General features: G+C 35.3%; 1 protein-coding gene across 1 annotated transcript in view; it reads left to right on the plus strand.

Annotated features, from left to right (window-relative positions):
• The first annotated feature begins 6,419 nt into the window (after positions 1-6,419).
• ST18 (ST18 C2H2C-type zinc finger transcription factor) overlaps positions 6,420-20,334 on the plus strand; it is a 95,382-nt gene continuing 81,467 nt past the window's right edge. Inside the window, exons 1-2 of the mRNA XM_058174469.1 lie at positions 6,420-6,474; positions 12,880-12,910. Coding sequence (XP_058030452.1) covers positions 6,420-6,474; positions 12,880-12,910 — 86 coding nt within the window. The remainder of the gene's footprint in view (positions 6,475-12,879; positions 12,911-20,334) is intronic.

Raw genomic sequence — 20,334 nt, forward strand, 5'->3', positions numbered from 1 at the left:
AATTTTTCTTATTAAGAAAGCGCTGCTTAATATTAAGCAGTGTGTTCTAAAACAAGGCTCTATCAAAGAGCTCAAGTGGACTTTTGAAGGTAATGGAAGTAATTGCCCAAGTTTGCATCACAACACTTTAAAATGTGCCATTGAATGGATGGAAAACTGCACTGCATTGGGACGTTGTAAATAACTCCAGTTTTTTGAGGAAGGTGGGGGGAGGGGAGGGTGATTTGAGTTTTCTGTGGACTACTTTATATGCAGCAGACACCCTCAGCCTGTGATGATGGGTTTACAGTGCTATGTTCATCATACTAAATAGGCCTAGCCAGATTAATCTTAATCTGTTTAAACATCTGTCATAAATTCAAATGATTTTCCTAAAGAAAGAAAATCAATAGAAAAAAAAATCACCTATATTGATTTGGCTAGTGTTTTGCACCCACTGTGTGGTATTTAAATATTCATGACCAAATAAAAACTCAAATAAATGCTGCTTAAAAAGAGCCAGAATTTCCTGCACTTTTTTTGTTTGTTTCACAATTTAAAAAAAAAAAAGAACTGCAGTGATTGGTGTGTGTAGCATTTATTATGAAATGATGAGGATGGAATTCTAACTGCTTTAAAAAAATAATAGTTTTAGCTTGTAAGAGTGGCTGTTAATTTTTTCAACAGAGTTGCAGGTGAAATACAGCACATTGGATAAATAGTCTGTATTGGTTTAACTGCACATAATATATAGTGTGATCTGGAGTTGTTTGTCTCAATAGACTATAGTAATCAAAAGTAATGAACCTATTATGTGCAGGACCTTGGAGAGCATGGAATGGCAGTAAAAGTGTGGCACATAAAAGGTTTATTAAAGGAAATTAAAGTCCATCATTGCCACACCTGCTCCCCTATTATAAGTCTATGGCAGGTCAGTGCCTTCAATCACGACTCAGCATCAGAGAACAGAGCCACATTTCCCATTACTATTGCAATCACACTGCAAGCTACCCCATCTAAGGTTTGAATGGCAGCAAGCAACAGAGAAGTTTTCTTTCTGCTCAAACACTTTATTTTTAATTATCTACATAGATAGCCATTTTCTTTGGAGCATTTTCTATTATCCTCCATTGTCCTTCATTGCTAACACACACACACACACACACACACACACACACACACACACACACACACACACCATCTACATAAACACATTTCTAATTTCAGATTATGCAAGACCAAAACCAAAGGAACAGACTTATTCAAGTATTTGCATAACATTTACAAAAATCTGTCCAACTGTTTGACTGCTTGTTTATTCCTATAAAGAGCTATTTAGGTCATATGTCATACACCATATGTTACATATCTCATATAGCCTTCTGTAATATTAGCTGTGGGGAGGGGGAAAAGAGATGCACACAATTCTTGTTACATTTTGAAGTTGGGTTTAATTAGGCCTCTTACATTTATAGTCATAATATTGAAAAATGTGGGTATATGCGGATTAAAAAGTTTCTTGAATTCTCTAACATTTGATTGTAGTAAATATGCAATCTTAAAAAAAGATTGCTGGGAATGGAAATACAGATTAATTAATACAGATACACAAGATTAATGAGTAAATTTTATGCACATTATTTATTAACTCAGCAGAAGTTACCTCCTTTCTAAATTAAATGGACTGAACTTGCTATAGAGAATTAACTGTTTTGGATCTTATAATGCTTTGACTCCCTATCAAATCCTACTGTATTGACTTCATTATGACAGTCGTATTTGTTCATGTGTCTATATGTTCCTGGGAAGGATAAGGAAGAATTTATAATTCCAGCCAGGTTAGCCAAAGCATAAAATTCTTCCCAACTAAAGCAAGGTGGCACCTGTATTGGCCAACAATGCCATAGAAAATGATGGGAATGGATTCTCATTTTAGTGCTAATGGCAAAGGTATAATTTTATGTGCAGGAGAAAGCAATGGTAAATCACTTTTGTACTTTACTAAGAAAACCACATAGATATACATATAAAATTATTGATAATATACTGGTGGATAATGGGCCCTCAACTTACTTTTAAGGAATCATTGAGAATCATTTGACCTGTTATATTGGTGTTTATGACATAGCTAGATTAGTCTTCAGACTATATAATAGTTGTTACCATATCAAGACAAGAAAATCCAAAACTACAAAGATAGAGAATTAAAATGGGAACGTGAAATACAAAGAACATAAATATAGGTAAGCTCAGCACTTTGCAAGATGAAATGCATTGACTATATTCTGACAACATCAGAGAACTGAACTGAGTAGAAGTGGACACTTTCAGTCAGAAAATCATGAATTTTAATATTCAGGACACATTAAAGAAGGAATGGCATTGCTTTTATAGTCAGAAATATGAGTAAGGACAATTCTTGACTACAATGCAAACAATGATCAAATATAGATTGCAACAGCAAATATATAATCAGGAACTGATTGTGGAACAGATCATAAATTGCTCATGTGCAAGTTCCTAATGAAGCTAAAGAAGGCTTGAAAGAAGAAAGCCAATTAGTTTCCATGATTTGATCTGGAGATATATCCACGATTTTCAAGATGGACAACAAGAATGGCTTTGATGTCCTGAATTTCACTGATAGGAAACTAAAGGGAGTGTGGAGTTTGTGAAGAATGGATGTGAAAAGAAATTGCCAAAGAGCAAGCAACCAAACTCTGAAGCTACATGGCCGTAAAAGTGTGTACCAGTATAATTTGATTGCTTCTAGAAAAGCCTTCATTTGTGTTAACCATGCCAAGCTCTGCAGTGTGCTTATGAAAATGGGAATCCCAGAACACCTCATTGTCCTCATGCCAATTATCTGAAGCTCTAGTAATTTGAGTCAAGGAGTACACATAAAAATGGGACTATGATTAAATGCAAAGAAGACCAAACTAATAACAACAAGTAAAGTAACCAACATTTGAAATAACAATGAACATATTAAATGATGGATACCTTCTGCTTTTAAAAATCTAATAAAAGAACTGGCAGTCAAGAAATGTACCACAAACTAACACTTGGTACAATAGCAATGAATGTTGCTATTGTATGTGTAATGTATTGAAAAGAAGCTGCAAATGTCAATTAAATCAGAATTATGCAGGTACTGGTTTTCTCTGCTCTATGAATTTGAAAGTCAGACTCTGAAAAGGAATAGAAAGACTATCAATGATTTTGAACTTTGGTATTGGAAAACATTCCTGAGATATCCTATCATGAATGGAAAAAGAAGCAAATTAAAGAATCATGAAACAAATGAAATCCAGAGTTATCACTTGAGGGACAATTCATGATGCTCAAATTATCAAGTTTTGGACACATTATGCAAAGATTTAGTTTTCTTGATAAGAGTATAATTCTGAAAAAGTTGAAAGAAAAAAAAAAGGATGACCAGCAGCAAAGTGGATGGACTCAGAGTATCGAGGAATGCATTATTGGAAAAATAGGAATGGGATTTTATATCATCAAGACATAAAATCCATCTGTAATTCTATATCCCTAAGAGTTGATACTAACTTTTTGGCATATAATTGTCCTTTTGTTATGGAGATAAAATAAAGTAGGGTACCCATGTAAACCAACTTGAGCTTCAAATTAAATAATACACAAAATAGTAAATCCAAACAAGATAATATATATGATTTGAGCAGATTGGAACATCAGATTGTTGATGCTATTAATCAGTCTTTTTAACAGAGATCAAGCAGTACAGAAAGCACAATAATTCAAAATCAGAATTACTTCAATCTACAATTGTTTTACCAGTCAATAGTCAAGTTTCTTAGTTACGTTTAACTGCAATCAGTATAGGTACAATTCATAATAAACTAAATATATAGTTTTAGAACACAACATTGCCTAGCTTTTGATTTATGGATGGATGAGGAAAATAAATGTCAGACAGTTTTCCCTGTCTTTAATTTGTATTGAATTGAAGACTGTGTGTTGAATTCCAGATGTGAATCCCAACACATCTGGAAACACCAGCCTTCTCTTAAAATTTAGAATTCTTTATAACAAACAATATACAATACATAATTCTAGTGCAAAATATATTTCTGTGTTTCTATGGATCATCAGGTTGATCCACAGAGTGTACAGAGCAGGGATGAAATCTACTTACCTTCCTTACCGTTTTGGAAGTGCATGTGTTACGCACGCAGACCTTCTGCACATGCGCAGAAGGTAAAAAACACATTACTTCCTGGTTAAAACCAGGAAGTAACAATACCCAGGTGGGTGGGTGGAGCTTTGCTCCACCATTGCTACCGGATCGCCGAACTACCGGCCATGATCGCTACTGGATTGTGCGATCCGGTCCGATCCAGAAGCATTTCACCCCTTGTACAGAGGTTTCATGGCAGAATGTTGGCAACGTCCTGAGGTCTTGGTAGGCTGGATGAGATCAGAAGATTCAGAAAGCTTCCTGCATCTTTATTGTGTTCTATGAAATCCTCTGTATAAAAATATTCTTAGCAAGCTAAAAAATGTTTATTTCTAAATGAAACAAATCATGAAAATTGTGTAGAATTTATTTTTATTGAAGGGGCAATGAACAGGGTAGTTGCCCTTAAACTTAGTTTTCTTAAAAAAAACTAAAATAAAATAAAAGTAATCGTGAATAAATCAGTTGCCTATGTGCCTAATTTACTGATTTCAAAATCTATACTACCAGATCTTAATTCAATAAGCAAACATTTCATCATCTCAAAAATGTGGTTCCTTTGTATTTTTCAGAATTTAATTAGCTATTGCTCAAAACCTCCAATTATTTTTTGTCCCCTCTTCTTGTTCAGATCCAGGACGAAAGCCTTCACATTTCCTTCCTCTGTTTAAGTGGAAAACACACAATCATACACACAATTTAAGAACAGCTGCTCCTCTTGCTTTCATTGTTAGTCTGAAAATTTGTTTATCTCCAATAATGATGGAGGGAAATTTTTTCCATTTCTAACCAGATAGTGGATTTTTTCATATTGTAAATAAAAGCTAATATTTTTAGTTTACAGAAAAATTTTAAGAGTTTTCAAATGTAACAAAAGGGCATTACATATAATTGACAGAATGTTTTTATGCATAACTTCCTGGGTAACTGTATGGAGGCAACAGGAACAAAATCAGCCCTGGTTGGTTGTGGTTTTGTCATCAGTCTATCCAAAGAAATCTATATCAAATAATGTACTCTGAATTATATAGTTTGAATATATTTGTTTCAGTTGAAGCTATGATTGCTTGGAACTATGGTGATGAGATGTCATATGTTCATACATTATCTTGAAATCCCAGAGGAAAAAAGCAGAACACAAATATAAACAATTTAAATAATAAAGTAGTCTTGAAAAAGAAGAACATGCATGAATTTTTTTTTTAAAAAAACTATGTGTATTATTACATTGTTGCTTAAGATATTTTCTCACATTTCTTTCTTTAAAAGAAATACTTGTTTACTTTCTTTCAGCTCTGTATTTCCAGAAGGTGTACAGAAATATGAAAATGAATTAATTACAATGTGACAAATATCACAAATTTAACAACATAAAATAATTAATGGATTATCTAGTAGTATGGACATAGATTTTCATATACAATGTTACATTTACAAACATTTCAGCATGTTTCCAAACTGTACCAACATACAGTACATGTTTCTAGGGAGAGGATGGGCTGTGGTTGCTGAATCTCATAACGCCATTTTCTTAATAGGTACCAAGAACCTATCCAATAATGCACATTACTGCTGAGAAAAATGCTTATTATTCTTTTCTCTTCTCTTATAACTTTAAACTTAAACTCTTCTATAATTTTAAACAAAATTGACATGACAGTCAATTTAGGGCAGACAAAAAATTGCCTTCTCCAAACAACAGAAATATATGAAATTTGTTGCCAAACAATTCATCCCTCCATGAATTTAAAAGGATATTAGACAAATGCATGTAGTGATACATCTCTTGATAATAATGATTACAACAGATAAATGGAACTTCAATATTTGCACGCAGTTTGTTACTGTATGCCACTTCCTGAAAGGCACCAATATACAGTAGTCTTCATGCCCTGCTTGAATCTTGATGGAAACATTTATTGGGGAGGGGAACAAAGTACTAGGCTATGTTCTAGTCTAGAAGGAGTTGTCATCTGGGTACATACACACATATACAAATACACACATATTTTTTTATTGCAATTAGAATGTAAATCCCTAAGTCACTAGTCATTTGTAACTCATTGGCAGTTGTATTGAGAGCATTTAAAGAAATACTATTCTGAACTGTCATTGAAAGTCACTCATGGATGACTTACAACAGATTAATAAATTCTTCATTTGTAAGACATCAGAACTGTCTTCAGTGGTAAATAGATTTAATTGAATGCTTCCTGTTTTCTTGCAGATGGATGCCGATGGAGAAGATAAAAAGTTACGTACCCGTTCAAGAGGAATCAAGGGTGAGTTAGCTTAAAAGACCCCCTTCTCTGACCCTGTGCCCACCACACCATGAAGCATAATGATCTCTACACAGTCTCCCAAATGTGTAGTCACTCAGTCAACACCTTCCTTAGGGCTCATTTTAATCAAGCCAGGACAGAAAATGCAAGCATTATGAGGTGAAATGTTATTACATGCATTGGGGAATGAAAGGGGAAAGACAATCTTTCTAATGCATGATAAATTTCACACAGACAATTTAAAAAATTTCCCAACAGAAGCTCTCTGATATTTTGACACTAAATGGCTTTTGCCACGCAAGCAATGATTTTGGAACAGAATATAAACTCCTCAGTGCAACTGATCCTTTTCAAATTATATGCTAACTTTGGTAAACGAGGGACATGCATTTTAGTGAATTTCTGTTCTCTGTTGAACAAACTCTGCTATAACCATTTTTTTTAAAAAAAAACAACACCTTTCCAAATGAATCTTTGTCTACCTAAAACACTGCTATAGTCCAATTCTTTAAAATATGTATATATATTTCATATATACCTTTTCATATATTTTCTAAATCCATTTTCTGATTCTCATTGGGTAAGGAGTGGAACAGATGGCAATGCAATATTGAGATTAAAAGGCCCCTTAATGATGTAAACATCTGGAAAACATGATTGACTAGTAATACAACCCCTTAAGGAAAATAACTTTTTATTATAATTGTTAATGTTCTTTGTGACCCTTCGTTGAAAATGGGATATGGGCATATATAAAAGTAAATAAATGGGGATATTTTACTTTCATTTGAAACAGATTTTAGTTGCAAAGTTTGTGGGAGAACTTCAATGACTGAATGTAATGCTAATAAATCTAATTTGCTACAATCCATTACTTTAAGGGCACTTTAAGGGTACTTTGACATATGACTCTATGAAGGACCTTTGAAGCATCTGCTTAGTTATAGCATGTTTGAATATGCTGGTGCAAGGAGAGAATGCATATAATGAACAATTCAGGGCAAGTAATCTGATTCAAACGTTAGTTGTTGTTGAAATAACCTAAAAGGTTGCAACTTATAGCTGGAAGACACCTTCTTCTTCCTATGATTTACAGAGCCTGCCCAGTAGAAATTATTGGAAACTGTAATTAGCTGGATAGCCAAAAGGGGGTGTTCAGTTAGGCATCCTGCTAAGCTTCCAGGTGGTTTCCCGCCCCCCACATTTCCTCCATATCAGGGGTCTCCAACCTTGGCAACTTTAAGACTTATGGACTTTTTTTTTTTAATTTACATTTATATCCCGCCCTTCTCCGAAGACTCAGGGCAGCTTACAGTGTATAAGGCAATAGTCTCATTCTATTTGTATATTTACAAAGTCAACTTATTGACTTTGTCCCCCCAACAATCTGGGTCCTCATTTTACCTATCTTATAAAGGATGGAAGGCTGAGTCAACCTCGGGCCGGGCTTGAACCTGCAGTAATTGCAGGCTGCTGTGTTCTAATAACAGGCTTCTAACTGCCTGAGCTATCACGGCCCAATTCCCAGAAATTCTCAGCCAGCTCCATATCACTTGTCTTCCTGCTTAATTAACATTGTAGTTAGAAGTGGTAGTCCCACAGAGAAAGCGATCCTTTGCTTATTCTTAAAAGGAAAGTTTAGCTCAATGGCCTTTCATCCTTTGGTCAATCGCAAACTCTTTCTTTGTGTAAAGGATTTACATGTCCTAAAAGATTTCCTATGGGTTTTGATTGAGTTGTTAATATCTTAAAGGGAGATGCACTCAGCCAGTTCATCCCAAGAGTCCGTATGAGCAGAAAAACTTAAGTAGTTCTTTGTTTTATGACCTGGGATTTACTGAGCTCAAACATGGCCGAGGTTAGTGGATGATGTGCATGACAAAGGTGACATAGAATATGTCATAGCGGATATTGAAGTCACTTTCTTCCCATACTGCCTTAGGCATGAAAGCCAGATAGGTGACCTTGGGCCTGTCACACTTTCTCAACCCAATCCACTTCACAAGGTGGTGGTGGTTGTGAGGAAAATAGGAGGAGGAGGAGGAAGAAGTACTATGTATGTTTGCCATCTTGAGTAACTTATAAAATAATAAAAGTAAGATTAAAAAATGTAATAGATGAATAAATGGTCCTGCCCAAGCATTCTTTGCCATGATTTTTCCCACTGCAGGAAAAACCTCCTTTATAGCAGGGGTCTCCAACTTCGGTCCCTTTAAGACTTGTGGACTTCAACTCCCAGAGTCCAGAACTCTGGGAGTTGAAGTCCACAAGTCTTGAAGGGACCAAGGTTGGAGACCCCTGCTTTATAGTAAGGAATAGAAAATGGAGAAAGACACTAGTAGTAAAAATGTGTCAGTGGTTCCTATGATGGGAATGGATTACAGACCCAATTATCCCCAGTAGAAAATTATGCTCTAAACATCAGTTCTAACCAAAGAAAGTGACCTAACTGTATGGATGAGTGTCTTCCATACTCAAGGCCTTTCAAATATTTTGTCTGAATGCTCAGAAAACTCCTTTCAATTTATGAGCGGAGGCCTGTTTGCCCATCTCTGATTTGAAGGCATTTTCTTAATGCAGTGAATTCAAAATAAGCTCAGTGCCATATGGTAATTTTCTTCCTTCTCATTGTAAGCATTTTCAAATATTAAGGCTGTGAAAAGATTGTGTGAAAAGCCTAAACTACAATGCGTGGAAATGGCTATGAAATGTTCCTTTTTGAATCATTAAAAGAGCTACATCACTGCAAAGTTCTGCTCTGAAGCTGCTTCCAACTTCTCCACATACATACCATATGCACATATGATTACTTCACTTCTTATCTGTCAAGATGACCAAAAGCAGTTTCTATCACAGTCACCTGAGACTTGTAACAAATGTGGCTGCTTTAACAATTCAAAAAGATGTGCTTCATATTTGTTTTGACAAGTTTAGGGACCCCTCTTTACAGCACTTTGACCCCTATAAAGTTTTTGTTTTAAAAGATGCAGAGATGCTTAACTCATTACATCAGAAATCAGCAATTATCAAACTTTGTGGAGCTGGGTCCTTCTAAAATAATAGCTTTCATGTTCCTCTGACTACTGAGCTCTTCTTTGAACTTGTTTTTCTTCAGATATTTAATAACCAGCCTAGGTAACTTCATCAGTACACGGTATAGGGGAGTGAAGTTTTCTGACTGTTTAAATATGGTAGGTTTTCTTATCAGCCTTGACTGCTGTATTGTTTCATTGACTTAGTGATGTTGTGATGAGGATCAATGTACTTAAGGTTGTTTGGTTGTTTCTGCCGCCTTTAATTGCTACATTTTTAAAATGGTTTCTAGATAGAGCTCATCTCAGTGTTTTTGTTACCAGCTGATTTGTCAGAGTGCCAAGTTGTTAGAAATTGTATTATGTTTTTGGATCTACCTTGATTAATTCTATGGTTTTCCAGTTGAAATTGTGCTGGAGCTTGTCAATGTGTTGTGCAATTAAGGAATTTTCATTATGTCTTCTGACTGCTATGCTCCTGTATATGTTCCAGTTTTCTACCTGCCAGTCTTCTACCTGTTTACAATCAAAAGAGTAATCAAGGAAGAAATAATACTCCAATCAAGACTGATAGGACAAGCTGCCATATATAAACAACCATCAAATATCACTCTCCTATCCACTGATGATGTTACTTAGTCAGTAACAAAATGTCTTCAAAATGAAAAGCAAGTTCAGAAAAATCAAGAACCAAACAATTCAAATCAGAACTGCATATATTTTCCACTGTTGTAATGAGTTTCCCCCCCCCCCCTTGGAAGTACCAGGAGTGATAGCTAACTTCAAATGTTCCTAATTGAAGTGTCATGGCCCTGTGCACGTGCAAAGTCAGGGCTTGGTGAAAACTCCGTTTTACTGATGATTTAGGAATGAGTTCTCACAGGTTCCAGGAGCACTGAATGGAGCTTTTGAATGCTGTACTCCCCAGAAGTAGGTCCAGATGTACATCAGCATATAGAAAAGAATATGTACACATAAGTGTGGAATGCTGAAAAAATGAATGAGAAAAGACTGGTTTTTGGAAGCCCATATGGAGTTTGGAACATATCAATGTAAGAAACTTCTTGAACTTATCTGATTCTTATACTTTTTTTTTTTTTTTTGTTTACCTTTATACCCCGCCCTTCTCCGAAGACTCAGGGCGGCTTACAGTGTATAAGGCAATAGTCTCATCATACTAATAAAACACAAATTCCTTCCTGCAATTGGATCAGGGTTTTTGACTACAATTCTGCTGAAATATCTATTTGTTCTTTCTGGGCCAGTCAGTATCATTCTATATCTTTCTATGGACTTGTATCTTCCCTTGTAACTTGTTCTTGGTATTCAGTTTTGGAAGCAGAATTCCTGCAAGACATTTGGTAGTTCCAATTTTTTTTCTTCAAGACCAGTTTCTGGAGTCTTCCTGTCCTGTTTTCTTCCCCATTGAGATTCCTACTCCTATTTCCAGACCATGCTGTTGTTGCTAATTCTGGGTTTAATGCAGGGGTGAAATTCACTTACCTTCCCTACCGGTTTGCAAATGTGTGTGCGCAGCACACACGCTCGCTTTTCTCCCATGTGCCGTCATCTGCACATGTGCAAAGCCTTCTGTGCATGCACAGAAATTTAAAATGTTGCCAAAAAGTGATGACATGATGTCTGTGTGGGTGGACGGAGCCTCCCATATCTGCTGCTACAGGTTTGCCTGAGCCAGATAGAACCGGCTGAAATTCACCCCTGGTTTAATGACTGCTGTTTCCAAGTCCTGCTACTTACACTCTTGTGGATAGTGATCAGGGCCTCTCTATTTATTTGTGAACTCCCAGGATTTCATGACCCACCATTTGAGAACTACTGCATTATAACATTTCAATGTGAAAGATGTCTCTGTGTGTAAGAAACTAATGTGCAAACCATGAATTTATCATTATCACATAACATTGTATTTATAGATGAAGGAGTTAAATAATACAATCCAATAATTTTCTATTTTATGTCTGTCTTTTTAAAAGTAAGTTGCTTAGAATTTTGTAAAGCACTTCCCAAAATTCCAAACAAATTGCTATACATTTTTTATATCCATGCACATTTTGGTATTCACTTTAGTGAGTGTAAAGTATGGAGCTATCGTAAACTGCATAATTTCAAACGGTAGATGGTAGCAAAGATAAATTTGACCATTTGCTGCCATCTTGTAGTCACCCAGAGGTTATCAACCCAGATACCTTAGTACTAGTAATATAACTAGTTATAATGATGTCACTCTAGATCAGTAGTAGGATTCTACCAGTTCGGACCAGATCAGGTGAACTGTTAGCTCCGACTTTCAACCATGAGCGAACCGGTTCACCCCCAATTTTGAAGTGGGCCTGCCCGCCCATCCCTGCGTCATTCCTATATTTCCATTTCCGAAGCCCAGCTGATCGGCGTGGCATAGTAGATTGCTGCACCTCAGCTATTTTCCTTGCCAGCAGCGATGCAGGAAATCAGTTTTCTTCAAACTGTGCACATACGCGCATCTCTTGCTTTGCGAAGTGCGCGCTTAGCGAACCGGTTGGTAAACCGGTAGGATCCCACCACTGATCTACATCTATACGATTCTTTAAAAAGCTTCCTTTACCCTCAGTTGAGATCAATGACAACAGTTCCATTTAGATTAGCAGGATGAAAAACAACTCCCAAATGAGGTGATTAATTGCAATGGAATAATGAAGTTACTGCAGCACATCTGAACATTGTTGTGAGCTTCTGTTTGACTAAGTCTGCAGGGAGCTATAGGCTAACCTAGTTTCTTTAGTAGTTTCTAATCAAAGTTAACATACTGCCATAATTTCTTTAAACATTAAGGAGGTTATCACTCTTATTTACCAAAATAGTTAAGCATATTTAAGCCTTAAATGCTTCTCTCTTGAAAGAAAGAGGCTTACAAGAGTAACTGTTTTTCCAAAGGTAGGGTGAAAGATGAGTAAAAGATCTAATGGCTTTTCCAATAAACCATCTATTCTTTTTCAGGCAGGTAAATAAATAAATAAGCAGCAGAGTTCTTCACTCTGAAATCATCTCTAAAAAATATGATTTTTCATTGTATAACCAACACTACTACTGCTATAAGTAGCAATTGTATTTATTTTAAAAGAAACTATGGGGTAAATTTTATCCATTGTGCAGTATTTTTCATCTTCTAGTGTGGTAGAAAACCATCTGCATCTTTTTTTTTTTAAAGTCATCATAGAATTCACTACTTAATAGTTGCTACTCAGAATAATAATAATCCTGTGCCTGGGGGGAAATTAAAGTAACCCTGCTAAGAAAAGGGTTACTTTTTTATCAGAAGTGAGCAGGTTAAAAAAACCAAACAAATAAGTTGATTCAGTTTTTCCTTCTTTTACAGCACATGTGGATTCAATTGTGCAGGAACTCAGGTAAGATTTTAAAGTTTATATCTTGACTTCATCACTGGTTATTTATCTTAGGACAGGGGTGTCAAACTCATGGCGTCATGTCATCCCGTGACGTATCCTGACTTTTTTCCCCTTCACTAAACTGGGGGTGGGCATGGCCAGCGTGTGACGCATCCAGCCCACAGGTCGCGAGTTTGACACCCCTGTTTTAGGCATTTATTACAAAAAAATAACAACCAGAACAAGTAGACCTATTTATAGTTGTTATCTAATTGTTTCTTTAGAAGACATGCTGGTGACACAAAGTGTTAAAGTTGGTTATTAAACACCTCCTAGAATTCTTCAATGTATCAGAAAACTTCCAACAGGTAACTTTAGTGATTTGACAGGCAGGCAGTCATATCTTCTACCTGTCAAATCACTAAAGTTACCTGCTGGAAGTTCTTCTGCCATAACTTTTCCAATAATTTCAATAAACTGTACATTATACTCTAATATATCTAATGTGAAGACATTCAGTTCAGATATAGAAACACTGTTCGTGTATTTCCTTAGATTCCAAAATTGTAGCTTTGTGTTATGGCTTTTCTTTCTTAATATTCTTTCTTTTATTTTCTTCAATTGTGTTTGAAGAAAATTGTGTTTGAAATGAATAAAGTTTTAAAAAATGTCGAAACTTACCTAAAATCTTATAGTTTGTTGTTCTCTATCACTGCAAGTACAGTAGCTAATGTTTCATTAGATTATAGCTGAGAAGGTCTCCTTTCTTGTTATTCTGAAAGATGGAACTAGATCTAACAAAACCTGTGGAATGATCATGGCTTATGTAGCAATTATGCCATGTAAAAGAAAATGATATCTATTTCTCTTTATTGGCACCATTCAGCTGCCTACCTCTTCCTATTTCGCATTTTACTGAAGCCAAAGGTGATAATTGCAAAATTACTGCATATTTTTATCTAGCTCACATTGTTATTGGTCACTGAAATGTTAAGTAAATACTATATAAACTCATTATGTAAATGAAAAAATTCCAGCAATTTTGCAATGGGGAAAAATAAAATTAAAAACCATTTTTTCATATTCTATTTCTAAATTATTCAATCAAAGGCATTTCAAGGACATGCAGTGGGAGGCTATAACAGTGAAAGTGAGCTTTTAGTTGAACAGCAACTAAAAATAGTCCTTTTCCAAATATGGATATGACAAAGATTTGGGTGTTATTTTTTTAAAACAAAAATAACATTAATAATTATCTAAAACTCTAAAAAGAGTATATTATCTTTGGCATAAGATCAGTAACCTTACATTTGTGACAAGAGATATACCCTAATATGAGAGCAAGTTTGGCACCAGGCTAGAAACTGAGAGATTGTGAGTTCAAATTTTGCCTAACGACCAAAGCTAGCTGGGTGACCTTGGCCCAGTCACTTTCTTTCAGCCCTAGAAAGGAGGCAATGATAAACTACTTGAAAACTTTGCCAAGAAAATTGCAAGGACTTGTCCAAGCAGCCTTTGACAATTGGACACAATTGAAGAAAATAAAAACCACTTGATATATCTAGTAGAAAGACATTTATTATTATTTATTTCTCGTATTTAAGAACCATACCTATCCCTCACAGAAGGATTCTGGGCAGTGTACAATAAAATATTAAAAGCATAAAAACAGTATATTAAAGTTAAAAGAAGCAAGAAAAGAGGCAAAAAATACTTTTTATTTATCTTTTTAGATTCCAGATTTGTAGCTTTTTGAGGTACAAATTTGTGATATATCTTTATTAATAAAGTTTTATTTTTTTTAATTTTTTTTATTTAGTTTTATTTGTCGAGTACGTATTATATAATATATATAAGTATAAGCATGAATTGAATACATAAAATGAATACAATTAAAGGGAACATTAAGACAGGGATGTGAATGTAAAAACTGCATTAAATATGATATGGGAATATGAAAGAAGGCAAGGAAAACAAAAGGGTGAATGGAAGATTTGACAAATTCATTTAAAAATAGTCTACTAGAGGCTTCTTCAAAGATAATCTGGATTCCAGCATTCCCAAAGCACTTAAACAATAATGAATGAGTTATGATCCTTAGCAATGTAATTGTGGAAAAAGGTTGAGGGCCACAAAAATGGGGCTTAAGGCGGCATCTTGTTCTTTTAGGACCACATTCCAAAATGGCAAATCCTTCTACTGATTTTTAATTTAAATCCACACACAATGTATCATATTGGATCTGATTGATGATAAGGTTACTCTTTTTTAAGCTCTCTTAATTTTCAAAAAGGTTGCATATTTACTTCAGGTTGAACAGTACAATTCTTCCTATTTTGTATAATGTGGCCGTTTGATTCTGCAACTGACAAGAATGTAGAGCTTTTAAAAACATTTATAAAACTGGACTATCTCATCATGTTTAAGAAGAAAATTCAATCCTAATCTACTCCCACAGTGTATTTTTCTGAGTGAGGACAAAGTAACTAGCTTTCATTCTCTTAGCAGAATCAGTTGTGGCTTTTTTTCACTCTTTGTCTTCATTAGCTAGCCAGATACCTCTGGAAAGTCTTCATGATAACATTATCTTGATTGTGTTTTCCAAAGATTGATATTTTAGTGGTGTATTTTCTCAAATCTTGTAGCCTTTACTTAACTTCATGATTCCTTTGATAAGAAACATAGATATCAGTCGTGCTACCACAGAATGTATATAGTTGCATAGTTTAAGTATGACATGAACTGAATCTCTCCACATTGAGTAAATTGTTTATAGTGTTGTTCTCTGCATCTTGAATATTTCGGTGCTTATTAGATGACCCCATGTTTTCATATCATGAAAGAATAGGATAGTTCTATAGAATCTTTTTTAAACTTCTCCTTTCATTTCTTTTTAAACCAAGCCTTTTATGTTTGGAAGATTTCCTTTTTTGAAATCTGATATAACTTTTTAAAATGATGCCGTATTACCCATTTGTTAAGATCTCTCCATCCAGAAGTTGGCCTTTAAAAATAAAACATACTGTATCAGAATTACATGGTGTTAGAAGAAAGTGATTGGTATTGCAGTTTTTCAGAGTGATTCATTTGCTTTACATCCCCCTAATGTCTCCTTATCAAGAACATATTCATGGCAACTGATAAATGATAGGATTTTTTTAAAAATAAATTGGAGCTCCCAGGGTGGGAATGAACAGCACTTGCCTATTGCTCTTTGTACAACCAAATATTTATTTGCTCTTTATTTCAACCAAATAAAATGGATAGGGCAACCAATCAACAGTTTCACTGGTCTTGTAGAAGGATGCCAATAGTTTTGTAGCACTAGATTGAACATCCAACCATATTCCACAGTTTTAGGAGGTAAATTTTGAGAAATATTTTATCTCTGATACTGATATCTTAAATCACTAACCATTACCACTATTTAGAAGCCCTTAACTGGGAAGAAGTATGATTACTTGATTCTGTTGATTAGATAAATAGGTTTGATATAGTTTGTAAATGTTTGTCACAAAAAGTAGATCTAAAGCTAATTTTAGTCAAACCTGAATTCATATGGACTTTATCTAAAACTATTTTGTGAAAGCTCAAGGGGAAGAAGGAGATTTTCCGAAGTGTGGTACAGGCCACATCTGAGGATAAGTAAATGACAAACAGTAAACAACTTGCTATGTAGTTAAAATTTTCTGCCTGTTGAATGTTAACTGTGAGGAGACATTGAGTTAGACCAGTGATTTAACTGCTGACTATTACAAGTACATTAGCGGGCTGAGTTTTAATCCAAGGTAGAATAGAAATATTGTTGCTCATAATGCATTTACAGTCTGAAGAGTTTTCTATTAAAAATCAAGTAATTGCCATTTGGGAACTCAGTTTATATGTCTGAAGCAATCACGCTAGATAATTTTAATCTGTCACCAACAAGACAACTCAGTAACTATGTCTAAGTGTGTACGTGCCTGTGTGCATATGCATTTGCTTATTTATAGTACAGTGAAATTACATTGGTATAAAGCATGATACTAGCTTATATATTGGATGTATACTAAAGTTCACTTATTCTCATTATTACTTCTGTCTGTCAAGCATTCACACATTGTTACATTTTATAAATGTACGCCATTATTGCAATATTTTTTTGTATGTTCATGGTCTTTATACAGCTTCAGCATTTCTCTCGTCTTTCAGAGCTGTCATTAATTAACCACATTTTAAACTCAGGGCTGTATCTCTTATAATGCCTGGTAATTCTACCAGTTATAACCTCATAAATTTTGAAAAGATTTCTTTTCCTGGTATTGTCAGAAGAAGAAAAAAGCCATTCTGCTGGATTCTTTATAAACATAGAATATAGAATAATACAGTTGGAAGGGACCTTGTGGGTTTTCTAGTCCAAACCAGGGGTGAAATGCTCACGGTTCACACCGGCTTGCCCAATTATGTAGCAATGGCAGCTGCTGGTTCGGAGGACCGGTAGCAAAAATCCCTGGCCCCGCCCCCTGCCTCTGCTGAGCCACACCATCAGCAGAGGGTTTTTTTTTTACTTTTAAAAGTTTTTCTTCAGCCAAAACATGCCTTTAAAAGTAAAAAAAAAAACCCTCTAATAATCGCGGGGCTGAGCAGAGATCGTCAAAACTCTTTAAAAGTTTTTTTAAAAAAACCCTCTTCAGCCGAAGGGGGGAAAAAAAACAAAAAAACCCCTGAGGTTTTAAAAGCCTCCTCTGGCGATCCCAGAGGAATTTTCTGTTCCTCACAGGCTTTTAAACTCACTTTTTAACAGCCCCCACTTACAAGAGCCCCCACCCATGCCCAGCCAATTCCCCCTCCTCACCTACCTATAATTACTGCTCCTTTCGGTCTGGCAACGCCATGCTTTCTTCACCTACTGAAAGGGGAAAAAAAGCTTGCTTTGACTTCCTGCTTTGCTGAATGAGAAACTCGGGGAGTTGAAGTCCACAAACTACGTTACTAAGGTTGGAGACCCCTGTTCTAAAAAAATAAATAAAAATAATAAAATAAAATATTTGTGCAGCTTTCTGAGATTTGGTGTGTTTCTGTAGTGTTTCACTCTAACTACACAAACACACAAAATCTCACAAAGCTGTATGTGGCATTGTGTGTGTGTGTGTGTGTGTGTGTGAGAGTTGTGTTGTGTGTGTGTAAAGTGTGAAAGTGTGAGGTTCCTGCTTGTTGCAGGGGCCATTTTGGGTGAAGTGCAGCTGCTTTTACATTGTGTGTGAGTCAGTTGTGTTGTGTGTGTAAAGTGTGAAAGTGTGAGGTTCCTGCTTGTTGCAGGGGCCATTTTGGATGAAGTGCAGCTGCTTTTACATTGTGTGTGAGTCAGTTGTGTTGTATTGTGTATGTGTGTAAAGTGTGAAAGTTGGTTTTTGGTACCTCTTATTGTTTTGTATTCCTTATTTATCATTTTTATTATTTATTGTTGTTGGCCACGCCCACCCAGTCCTCTGACCACCAAGCCACACCCACCAATTAAGTCATGCCCACAGAACTGGTAGGGAAAATTTTTAGATTTCACCCCTGGTCCAACCCCCTGCTCAAACAGGAGACCTGATACCTTTTTAGGCAAATAGTTGTCCACTCTCTTTTTGAAAGCTTCCAGTGATGGAGCACCCACAACTTCTGAAGGCAAGTGATCCCATTGGACGATTGTTCTCATCATTAGGAAATTTCTCCTTAGTTCTAGGTTGCTTCTCTCCTTGGTTAGTTTCCAACCAACATTTCTTGTCTTGCCTATTGATCCTTTGGAAAATAGTCTGACTTCCTCATCTGTGTAAGAGCCTCTCAAATATTGGAATAGTGCTATGATATCTAGTCTTTCTTTTCATTAGAGTCAACATACCCAATTCTTGTAACTGTCTTTATATGTTTTAGTCTCCAGGCCCCTAATCATTTTTGTTGCTCTTCTCTACACTCTTTCCAGAGTCTCAACATCTTTTTTTATATTGTGGTGACGAGGACTGAATGTGTTACTCTAAGTGTGATCTTACTAAGGCTTTGTTAAGCGGTACTAAAGCTTTGTAAAGTGGTACTGATGCCGCACACTGTTGGCTCATATTTAAGTGATTGTCCACTAGGATTCCAACTTAAATATGAGCCAGCACTGTGTGGCAATGCAATCATAGGCTGATTGCATTTACCCTTTCTGTACAGCTGTCCTTCCCCATATATAGTCTATCTTCTACTTTTAGCTTCATAGTTCTAGAATTCAGTTCTGTGATCCTGGAATGGAGACAGAAACCAGACAACGGTCTTATCTTCTAAGTGTGAACAGAATAGTGTGAAAGAATATGAATACAATTAATAACATTTGGTGTACTGCTTTTATCTAAGCTTGGAATCTAATGTGAAAAATAATATTGATGTCATCCTAATAGTTTATCTGTCAAAAACATTCCTGTATAAAGATTGTGTTTTATTTATAATATTCATTTTATCTATTCTTTGTGTTCTAACAAACTATATATATAATCTGTAGAGTTGGTTCATTTGGGCTCTCTCCCTCTCCAGATGTTTGTTGGCAGGGATCCTGGTTATCACTGTAGCACATTCCAATATAAACATACTTCTTTGCATCTATCTCCAAACAGTTTGGTTTTTCATTTAATGTGAACATATTTTTCCAGTCTTTTTAAAGCACTGCTACCATAATTTTAATTTCCATTTTCAGCCCCTTTCTCTTCCCATCGTCAGTGAAGAAAGGATAGAATATAGTTTCTGTTGACTGGTAATACTAATCTGGAAGAACCTTAAAGTTGCAATGGAAAGTTTCTGTTGGATTAATTGTGTTATCTGCTCAATTACTCTGGTTATCTCATGGCAAGAATGGTTTAGTACCATTATGAAATAACCCTCTTAGATCAATGGAGCAATCTAGGCTTTTTTAAAAAAAAATAATAATCAGATTTTCCATACTGTCAAACTTCATTTAGGGTGATAATAAGGAGAAGGAAGAGTACTTCAAATATCAATAACAATATGGCTGTTTGTAACTGGGATAAATCAGAAAGTATATCATTTAATAATAATATTTTAAGCCTAGAAATAAAAATGTAATATGCTCTAATCAAAAGTGCAATTATTATCATTAAATATTTTTTAATGCTTTCAGTTGGATTTTTCATGATTCAATACATAGCTTTTTCATTCAAGCACGGGGAGCCAGTGACTGCAAACTAAATAGAAACTCAGTTTGTTCAGTCCAAAATATATTCTTCACTCTTGATTTTAAGTCATTATGAAAGCCTCAAAAGCAGTCTTCACATGCTCCTAAAAATTTTTGTTTAGTTTTATCACATATCTGCCCTATCATTTGCAAATATTTAAATATTGATGTTAATAACACTTTGCCTCCTTGGACTTTCACAATTTCTTGTAAAAAGTAGAAATATTCATATGGCTTTATGTAATAAATAGCAAGACTT

Source organism: Ahaetulla prasina, chromosome 3 (assembly GCF_028640845.1).
Source record: "Ahaetulla prasina isolate Xishuangbanna chromosome 3, ASM2864084v1, whole genome shotgun sequence".
NCBI classification, from domain to species: Eukaryota; Metazoa; Chordata; class Lepidosauria; order Squamata; family Colubridae; genus Ahaetulla; species Ahaetulla prasina.